The sequence below is a fragment of the Helicoverpa armigera genome, chromosome 10, assembly GCF_030705265.1.
Source record: "Helicoverpa armigera isolate CAAS_96S chromosome 10, ASM3070526v1, whole genome shotgun sequence".
NCBI lineage: Eukaryota > Metazoa > Arthropoda > Insecta > Lepidoptera > Noctuidae > Helicoverpa > Helicoverpa armigera.
The window spans coordinates 11,053,900-11,065,031 of record NC_087129.1 but is presented as its reverse complement, the minus strand read 5'-3'; the positions used below and the strand labels follow the sequence as shown (position 1 = coordinate 11,065,031).

At 37.7% G+C, this 11,132-nt stretch overlaps 1 protein-coding gene across 1 annotated transcript; it reads right to left on the bottom strand.

Moving 5' to 3' along the window:
• Positions 1 to 1,351: 1,351 nt before the first annotated feature.
• On the bottom strand, positions 1,352 to 6,860 carry LOC135117423 (uncharacterized). The gene is made up of 6 exons (XM_064036686.1): positions 6,111 to 6,860; positions 5,580 to 5,814; positions 5,025 to 5,271; positions 4,420 to 4,653; positions 3,690 to 3,867; positions 1,352 to 1,637 (listed from the first exon to the last, which is right to left on the bottom strand). The coding sequence occupies exons 1-6, from the start codon at positions 6,615 to 6,617 to the stop codon at positions 1,470 to 1,472; spliced, it is 1,569 nt and encodes a 522-aa protein (XP_063892756.1). The 5' UTR covers positions 6,618 to 6,860; the 3' UTR covers positions 1,352 to 1,469.
• Between the last annotated feature and the right edge of the window lie 4,272 nt (positions 6,861 to 11,132).

The window sequence follows — 11,132 nt, the reverse complement described above, 5'->3', positions numbered from 1 at the left end:
TTATTTTCTTTATTTAAAAAAAAATATGCGGAGAAACTTGAATGTGATATTAACACAGCGAATGGACAAATAAAAACTGTATTGTATTTTATACCTACCATTATTATCAAGAAAATAAGCGGATTTTTATTATGGGCGTAACAACTATGAATTTGAGATACAAGAGACATCTACAAGGTATTTAAAAAAATATAGGTTTGCATTTCACTTTTAGATATTTGGCATACATTTATTGTTGAGATTGACAGCTTATATTTAAATCGAATAAATAATATCTTTATGGAATGTACGAGTAATTTTGTTTTAAAATAAATTATTAAATAATAATATCATTTCCTTATACTGAGGTATCTTTTACAAAGTTTAAATCTTAGAGGTATATTTAAAAAATAATACTTAAGTGAACAATTAAAATTTATAAAAATAAATGCATTCCTTGCAAGTGTTGTGATTGGCTGACGCTACCAATAACTGACCAATCACAGCTTTACACTCAGTGCTAAGTGACAAATCAAATAAAGTATTAATAACTAACTAATGACCTTCTTTGGCATCAAATTATACTCTTAGTGCTCCTAGCGTAACATAAAATATCTTATTTTTAATGTAACTAAGGAAAAATATCTTAAGTTTCAAAATATCTTTGGAAATAAGTATTGTGTCGCTTATTTGTTTGAGAATTAAATGAGATTCTAATAATTAAATCTTTGTGCTTTAAATTATTAAGCTTTTTCTTTCTATACTCCTAGGACATACAAACATACATGAATTTGACGTTTTTACGCTAAAATACAGACTTTTTATGAATATACCCTAGTGTTTGTGACGTCTTTTGGCATTAAATAAATTATAAGTGACTAGAAATGATTTCAAATAGACTTAAATCTCTATTTTGTGCAGGAATAATAAGCTAACTAATACTGAAACGAAACCGCTTGTAAACCTTTAAGCAATCACGCAAGCAATTTAACAAAAAAAGACATTAAATATGTCAGGAAACAAAATAAAATACTCTGAGAATATCTTAGACAGCTAATACACACACATTCCATCTCTTTCTTAAGCCCTTAAAAATATTTCCATCTCACTCTACAAACGGGAATTAACACTTTATCTACATACCATGGAAAGACATTACCCATGGAGAACAAAATGACTAGCGGAGATGTCATAACGCAAAATCTCGTAAGAAAGTAGCGCGCCAAAATGCGGGCGATTGTCAGACGAGGAACGTTACTAGCTCCGCCCTTTCACGCCTTCTATGGAACCCACCTATAATTTTCAAAATATAATCACCAATCAATCATTTTGATTCGACAAGGAACCCGAACATCTAGTTAGTTCTAATAACTGACCACGCTTACCGCACGTTGCTTGACCTACAAGAAGGCGCCTGACCTACCTTATGACATCTCCGTTAATTTTCCTTTCTCCGTGACATAACCTTAAAACTACGGTATTATGAAGAATCATCCAATGCTTTGTAAAGAATGCTTGAATTGTAATAACTTGCTCAAATTCGTGAAAACCAAGTCTTGAGGATTTGATATGATAAAGTAAACTAGTCCAAGTATTGATAGAACTGCCCGCCATATTGAAAAATGTGTCCAAGTGTGGTAGAATGTTGGTATTGTAGGCTGAAATTAGAAAAAAGTTGTGTTATAAAATAGTAAGGCATTTTGGAACATTCGTAAAAGCATTATTTTTGCGAAAAGAATTTCTAAAAATCTATTTCAATTTTATATGTTTAGAATCCTGCTTATTTTCTTTTGGGTAGTATTTAAACGCAAATCAAAAAATATCCTTTTTCTCTGCAATAAGATTCCGAATTCCCATCAAAATTACTGATTGCACAGCAAAATATTCTAACTCAAAATATCACTAAACACACTACAATTTATTTTCGCAGCGTACAGCGATTTTTCCTAAAGCAAAAGCTTTTTCATCAATGCACAGCTAATAATCTTAATGCACATTATACATGTTAACTCTTTTTCTTTTAAATATAGCTTCTATTTTTATATTATTTACAGCAGTTTTTCTGAATAAAACAGCTTTTTATTAGTCACAGTCATCTTATTATTTATTAATTACGGCATAATGAGATCAGCAAAAAAATATAAAATTAAATACAAAATTGTAATTTATTGAATTATTTATAAGCGTTCACGCTTCCTCTTTTGCCCAATAGACAACATTTTTAGCTTCTGCAGGTGGCGCCACGTACTTGAGTCGGATCGCAAGTCCGATGATATGCTTGCACATACATACTATAGTTCTTAAAAAAAATGGGGCTGGTGCATTGTCAGTCATTGTCAGTATTTCCTTTTAGCATACATCTCATATAAGTAGTCATTAAAAGGCTACTACTATAATATCATATTTCAGAATGTTTATAGTCAGAATCATCTTTTGGCATAGTTTTGGAATTTTTATTTTCCTGTAAGAAGCATGCAAACAAGCCTGAAGCATGCAAGCAGGCATGCAGCATGTAAGCAGGCATGCAACATGGAAGTAAGCATGCATCATGCAGCAAGCATGGCTTCTGTCACGGCTCCGGCGCTTCGTGGCTCCGGCGGTCCCATGCGAGCTTATCGTCGCAGATGATTTTCACGCTCACCACCGCAGCTTCGGCTTACTGGCCGGCAGAGCCGGCCAGCCTCAACCGCGTCGGCGAGCGTTAAAACTACCTGCTCCTCAGCTCGCAGGCCGCCTCGCCCCTCCGCGCCTACGCGGTTTTGAATTGCACTTTAGGGGTAGGCAAACAAGACTACGTGGAGTCGGTTTTGCAGCGATTCGTTTTCGTTACTAGCTTCAATTTTCAATACAATGTTTTTTAATTGAACTCTATCTTACTCGCTCGCGCCACTCTGCACTCCAGTGACGAAAAAGCGCGCGAAGCCGCGAACCTTTTCAGTTAATTTGTTCTGGTTTTAGAAATAATGCAATGTGACAGGATTTTTTTGTTATAATAATCATTAAATTGGCCGAGCATGGCTTCTTGAAAATTAAGACAAATATGATGAATAGGTTTTGTTGTACTTACTGGTTAATATGCGACTGGGATAGTTATTTTGCTATGAAATATGGAAAATTTGCTGTGCAGTCAGTATTAATGCTATGTATGTAGTATTTTTGTACAAGAATAAATTTAACTGTATTGCATTATAATAAAAAAAGCAATGTCATATTGATGTATCATTTCGAATTATCTGCAGTTTGAGTTTTGTTAAACATTTAGTTTATTTGTAGTGAAGTAAGTTATTTGATGTAAAAAAGAATATAAATGATGAGTATTTATTGATAGGCGATTATTTATTTGATATGCAATTTATAATATCCCTTTTCTTTTTAGAAATGCACAACATTAACAACCTATTACTTTTAGTGTTGGTGTGCATGCGAGATTCAAATAATAAACGAATTTATGTTGAGAACATCGCTAATCTTTTTGTAGTAGTATTGTAGCTTTTGAGAAATAAGCCATGTTTTCCACTAGAGTCTGACAACCAATCTTAGTAAGGAGTATCGGGTTGCTCGGGTACACAGTATGAAGTAGTCAGATAGGCGGTTGTTCTATGAAGAAGATTTATACTCAGCTGCATCTACTTAGACTGGCAGCCAACCCCAATTAAGTTGTCTCATAGAAAAAGGTAAGACAGACAAAATAAATATTTGCAAAAACTCACCGTAGTAACATTACTGGTAATATTACTGACGAGCGGAGCATACTGGTAGACCATCAGCTCGTCATACATTCTAGCAGCCGTACAGACGAGCAGACAAGCTGTGTACAGCATCACTAGTACTATTGGCTGAAAGTAGGGCTGCAAACCTTTTGTTAGATCTAGGCTGGTTACGTCCAATCTGGAATGTGGTGAAAAGTTAAATTAGTTGCATGTTATTCATATTGTAATACGGCACTTTCAGAAGGTAGGTAACCGGCTGTAATTATCGTGTTGAATTAATAGGGTTGAGAGGGTCAGATAGGCAGTCGCTCCATGTAAAGCATTATTACTGAACAATCAATCACAAGTCAATACAATCAGATTGTCGAAATTAATGTCGATTTAGCTAGAAAAAGGTCAGACATGATGATGGTATGGTACTTTCGTGTTTCACAACCAACTTAGCTTCAAACTAGACCAAAGCCCTAAGGGCTGTTTTGCATATTCAAATGATGTCACTGTAAATAGAAGCTCCAGACACAGATGACAAAGACTGCAACTCCTTTTGGCTTTTACTACATTGGGATGAGTCATTTGATGACCTCTGATCCCTAAGAAAAAGGAGTTCACTTTAACCATCTCCTAAAAAAATAACGCCTTCATGCTACTTTAGTAGGGGTTCTTTCTAAGACATTTCACAATTTAATTCCATCACTTAATAAAAGTAGGTACCTATGTCATAAAAACTCACCGATCCAAAACCGAAAGCAAGCACAGCACACAGAAGAAATAATACGAAGCTACATAAGGCATTGTGACCACTGCATGGAAGGACAGGTGGCCTGCGTCCAGTCCGTCTGAATAGCTGATGAGAAGTAGGTGCATGAGGGATAACCCGCCGAGTACGCCGTGACACGCGGGGGCGGAGGAACGCCAGGCCTTTTGTAGGGTTAATGCCACGTCTAATGGTGTTAGGTCTCCTAGTCTGAAAATATTATTATAAATTTATTAAACTAAATGGTCAATATAGATAAACTCGCGGCCCGAGGCAATAAGGGTAAGGGTGTCAGAAGTAGTTATGCTTTCTTGGACTCTACGCTATCTGTGTACTAAATGTTCAAACTCAGTTCAGTAACTTTGGAGTAAAACAGGATTGACGCTGTCTACGTTACAGTCGCTTTATAATGTGCCAAAGCAATAAATAACTAAATAATTTACACCAAGTTATAGAAATTAAAAAGAACTAGAATCACAATTGCTTTTCAAAATATCTCACAAAATAGTGATAAAAACTGTAAATCGCATTGAAATATTTCTAATAAAATATCTATGAAAAAATATCACATATAAACACACCTCAAATACTTATCACCATCTCTAGATTGCTGCGACTCCAGAATCCTGTCTCTTGACACAGCTCTAAAAGTCCCACCACCTTGCAGATATATCTTCTCCGGTCTTCGAGAACCGAAGGGATCTAATCGGTCATCATTCGGTGATGTCAGTGGTGATGGTGATGAGAAGGGATTGTCTATGTATTGATCATGGTATGGCATACTGGATTCTAAAGTTTCCAACATCGCTGTTAAGTCTGTTGGGCGAGCTGAAAAAGATGTTATTTCAAATCAAACCAATTTCATCAACTTAAAATAATATAGTAATTTTACAGAATCAACGATCAAGGAAAAAGTTTCTTAGTGAGCAGTGTAACAGGAATAAAAATCAAATTGAAATTAACATATTTTACTGTACAGACTATTTGAAAGATTTCATTGAGACTGGATTTCAAGTAATTTGCAGTGGCATACATAAAAATTAGATACCAAGACAATACATAATTTGTGTGAAAGCCATACTAACCAAATAGCTAACTAATTTAACTAATAGTACTTCAATAAAATAGTCACTGACCTGGTTTAGACCCTGACTTATTTTTGCTGCTCTTAAACACTTTAGGGCTAACATCTCGTCCATTAACACTGCTCTCCTGCCTCTCATCTCTGACTTTCCTCCGAGTCTTCCTCGGTTTGTGCCGCAGTTCCTTAGATATACCGTTATTGTTCTCCACATCATTTGCTTCAATCTCTAGCTCACCGCTGAGAGTAACTACTTCATCTTTGTTGTACTCTTTTAGATAATCGTCCACCTGCAATTAGTAAAGTCTTACTAAAAAAGCTAACAATCAGTTAAACAATAATTGTTAAACATTGTCTTTAATATTATAATGAATAAATACACTATTTACTTATTATAATATTCTGATTGCCTGAAGTTAGTTTGAATGTAATGTTTTTCCAAGTAAATTGTGTTGTTTGTCCAAGTGTGAAACTGGATAAAACAATTAACTGGAACTAAAGAATTTTCTAATTTGAAATTGTTTTATAAATTAACACTATGCTAAATAAAACATGAAATATCATAAAAAAATCTAAACAAACTCACCCGTTCCAAAGCACTAAGACTAGACCCAGGTATTTCAAAATCATGCAAATCTCTATCCCGATGCCTTGACGAATGCCTCTTCTTCTTACGATAAGAAGGGCTCCTCTTCTCCTTATGTCCGCTAGAAGGCCTCGACATAGTCTTCATGAATTTCTCATCCAAATGATTAGGATCATGGGAGTAAAAAACAAATGAAGGATTCTTGTCCGACTTCTTGATTTCTTTTTCAACAAATCCTAGGATACCTTGTTTGATTTGATCGTGGATCGGTAGCTCAGTGTCTAGAGATTCGTGTTCGGATTTTATCCAGCTGTCCCGTTTAGATTTGTCGTTGGTAGGCTCCTCAGAAAGTGGAGTGTCGTCGGGTGCCGTATGACCGTTTGACATTTTTCGTGAACCGGAGCGGCTTCGGGATCTTTTGGTTTTCTGCTTAGGAGACGGCGAACGAGCAGAAGTATGCACCTCTGCTATCTCCTCCTTCACATCTACACTCTTTCCAGGCTTCATTTTAAAGTATTTGAGGCGAAACCCCACGCAAATTACAAGCAATCAATTTAATTTATATTCTTACAATAATTAAACACACAAGCATGTTAAACTGCAGCAAATAAAATAAAAGAACGTAAACTTTATGCCTTCTATCACTTTTTAATACATTTTTATATGTATTTTACGATAATAATATTTATTTGAAAAACTGAAAACAAAGATCCACTAGTGAAATGTCAAATGTCAACACCGATGACGTCATTGTGACGTCAGCAAGAGGGCCTACGCAACTTACGTTCCGTTCCACGTGATGATATTGAAAGAAAAAAGTTTAAGTTGTAAAATAAGTATAAAATAAAAGTATAAATTCTAATTTTAAAATGCATTTACATAAGTTTTTGAGATACAGAAATCAAGATTAATTTATTAAAGGAGATCATTCAAGTCTCGAACAATTTGTACCCAAAAATGAAAGTGCCGGCCAAAAGAAAAAAATAGTAGATTCTTGTAGAGAATAATGCCCTGAAGATTTTTTACTATTACAAGAATCGTCTACAATTAACCCCCCGGCTGCTATTTGACTTTGAAAATACCAAAAAATCTCACAATGTTTGGAGCATTACATAACGGCCCCAAACTGGAGAAGGCAGCCGCTGCCTTTAAAGGACTCCTGCCCAACCTGGGAAGTCATCAAATGACTTGGGCTGTGGGAAAGTCAGACACTTATGATTAAAACTCATCATGGGGAAACCAGGGTCGCGGTAATTCTTTCGAACAATCCCGCAGCCCCAATAGGCTTTGTCCCCGCTAAAAATATCGTACGATTCTTGTCGAGGATGTCCTGAAGATATTTTACTAATATAAGAAACATCTTCGGTTAACCCCCAGACTGCCACTTGAGTTTAAAGTGTGAGAACCGTGAATAAAAAATCTATACTTGAATGTTACGGGAAATAACGTCCACAGTATTTTTTTTAACTAATCGACCGTCTACGACATACCCCCTCCCCTCCTGCTCCACCGAGTAGACTTACTGATTTAAACCCATCATTTTCCTTCTGATAATGTACCAGGGCCGCGGTAACTCTTTCGAACAATCCCGCAGCCCTGGCAGGTTCTGACCCTGGTGGGCCCCACTGGGGTTTGCTGACTGTCTGAGGAGGGCTTGACTTGTCAACGCTCGCCGCCGAAACGGGCCTGTTGTCTCTAAGGAAGCGGAGGGACGATAAGCCTCCCTAAACTCACCGCCCACAGACCGACGTCTACGGTGCCGGGAGTCTTTTCGACACCCAGCGCGTGGTGTCTTCCACGTCTACCTCAGCGGATGGGATGAGAGGCGCGAACTCTCAGTTATTGCACTGCCTCCTTCTCTGGCATGCTGCGCAGAAGGAGACGAAGGCATCCCATTCCTCCTCGCCCCTATAGATTTTCCTTTGGCTCATAGTGCCTCCGTCTCCTCGGAAACAGCAGGTGTCGGTGGCGTGCATTGTTCACGCCCCTCTCAGAGAATCAGTAAACCCCAGGCGACTCCCAAAACCTGGCGGGGCTTCGGGGTTCGAAAGAGTTACCGCGGACCTGCTGCATGGTCAGAAGGAACACAACAATCAGTAACAGGCTCCTCGGTGTAGCAGGAGGGAGGGGGGGGGGGTATATCGTAGACGTTTGATTAGTTTAAAAAAAAAAAACTGTGGACGTTATTTGCCGTAATATTCAAGTATAGATTTTTTATTCACGGTTCTAACTTTAAACTCAAACAGCAGTCTGGGGGTTAACCGAAGACGTTCCTTATAATAGTAAAAAATCTTCAGGGTATCCTCGACAAGAATCGTACGATATTTTTGCGGGGACAAGGCCTATCGGGGCTGCGGGATTGTTCGAAAGAATAAATAATGGCGTCCACGGCCAATTTCGGCCACGGCGCTGTTCTCATTTGAAGATCAGTCAGCTGCGCAGGACATATAGTGCACGAGCATTTGCGCAGACACAGGTGCACTCCCTATTCCTTCCCTCTCATAACCCGATGGGACGGCAATCCGACACGACCGGAGAGAGATCAGGCGCAGGATCGACATTTACGTGCTCTCCGATGCACGGGTGAATCAATCACCAACTTCCAGACTGGCTGGGGCTGCTTTGTAAAAGCTTAAGAAAACCCACAAAGCGATTTCGGCCCGACCCAGGAATCGAACCCGAGACCTCGAGCACAGCAGCCGCGCTTGCAACCACTAGACCAACCAGGCAGTCTAAAGAATCGAATGAGTCGATAGAATTACCGCGGCTCTGGCTACCCCATGATGGGTTTTAGTCAGTAGGAGTCTGACTTCCCCACAGCGAGAGGGGAGTCATTTGATGACTTCCCAGGTTGGGTAGGAGTCCTTTGAAGGCAGCGGCTACCTTCCCCAGTTTGGGGCCTTAATGCAATGCTTCAAACATTGTGGGATTTTTTGGTATTTTCAAAGTCAAATAGCAGCCGGGGGGTTAATTGTAGACGATTCTTGTAATAGTAAAAAATGTTCAGGGCATTATTCTCTACAAGAATATATTATTTTTTTACTCTGGCCGGCACTTTCAGTTTTGGGTACGAAATGGATGATCTCCTTTGAGAGAAATTCAAAATTCACGACAAAGTTAACACTGGAAGCGCTCGTGATTTTCTCAATCGCAATAATAGTTAATAGTACCTATACCTCAGCATGGTTTTAAATTATGTCTTTGTTTTACAAGTTAAGTTCTTACAATTCAAAAATACATAAGCATGCTTAATGGTAGTAGATAAATGAGTACATAAAGGAGTTCAAGGGCTAATATATGAGGGTCTGTGGGCGGTGAGTTCGGGTGGCTCATCGTCCCTCTGTCTACTTAGACGACAGACCCGTGTCGACGGCGCGCGTTGTTCCACGCGCTCCTCAAAGAGATGCCAGCAACCCCAGCGGGGCCCAGCAGGGCCAAGGCCTGCCGGGGCTGCGGGATGTTCGAAAGAGATACCGCGGCCCTGGTACATAAAAGGCCCATGACGGAACACGACGGTTTTTAGTCAGTAAGAGTCTGACACTCCCTCTCCGCTGCTAACCCACAGCGGAAGGGGTCATTTGATGACTTTTGACGTCGTTAAAAAAAAAAAAAAAAAAGGGCTAATATATGAGGGTGTAGGTACAGCAGGGTACACATAAGAAGAGTGCATAAGGGAGTATATGGTATTACAAAAGGGAGTAAATAAGGATTACTCTTACTATATCTATCTCATATACCTACATCTGATTAGTTAACAGCCTTAAGCTCATAAGCGAAGTAGCCATCAAGCTTAGAACCAGCTGTGGCTCCACACAAATCCCCATATGTATATGTTATGGACCATGTGATTAATTCGGGCATTATTTATAATGCCCGAGCATTATGAATAATGTCTAGCTTTATCGGGCCAAGTGATTAATAACTATCTTAGCTTCATTATTTATCACATTGCACGAGCATTATTATATTGCTACATGATAGTTGGGCAATTTGATAATAAAGGTATATTTTATGCGGTGCGAGGGTGGCAGTTGTTCTAATAAATAAATCCTGTTACTTGCTACATATTTTATGATTATTGTTTTAAATTATATGTTCTATTTTAATGGGAAATTATAAGTCTAGGCACAAAATTATTAATTGGACAATAGGGTTGTTTCCTAGTATTCATTTAGTCAAAAATAAATAAATGCACCGAAAGTTCACAAAACTAGAAACACGATAAGCTATTTCATATTATTTATAACTGACCATATATTTTTTAATTAATTTATGAAATCCTAATTTTGAGCCTATGACGTCACGCCATTAAAAACGACGAGAAGAGACCGATGACGTCATCCTTTCTGTGACAGATATATCGAAATAACCTCAGAATTAATGTTTTGTTTATTTGCTTCTGTGAAATTCTGTGTGTTAATTGCATTTAAGTGATACAACTGCTAAAGAATTATGGAGAAAGGATTTATGAAAGCTGATAGTTCCAATCTGCCAAGAGTAGACTCTTCTATGGTCGCTCAATTCTTTGCCAATAACCAAGATTTTTCAGCGGAACGTGGATGAACAGTTTATTTGGAGCACTAATGGTCGTATTTCCACAGTCTCGCACAACACAAACCTTGTAGACATTCATTTAATTTAAGTTTTTTGAAAAAGCATCAAATCTTTTCGAACGCTGACACAAACTGAAACATAACCTCAATATAAATAAACACAAAGTTTACGTTTCTTTGCACCGTTTCATTTTTCCGCGTATACAACTCAAAACATTTGAGGTATTTTATTTTTGTGCATATGTACAAAAATAATTTATATGTATAAAATATTATAGTTTTTGTAGCTATTTTATAAAAATACATTATAAAAATTAAGAAATCCATTAGTTGGTATGTTCGTTTTTTCTCGTTAGATGTGCTTTAAAATGTAAAGGAATGAACAGAGAACGTTGACGTCACAGTCACGTGATCTAGCGTTTTCTGAGCAATATTTTAAGAGAAATAGAAAAAAATGGAATACATAAAA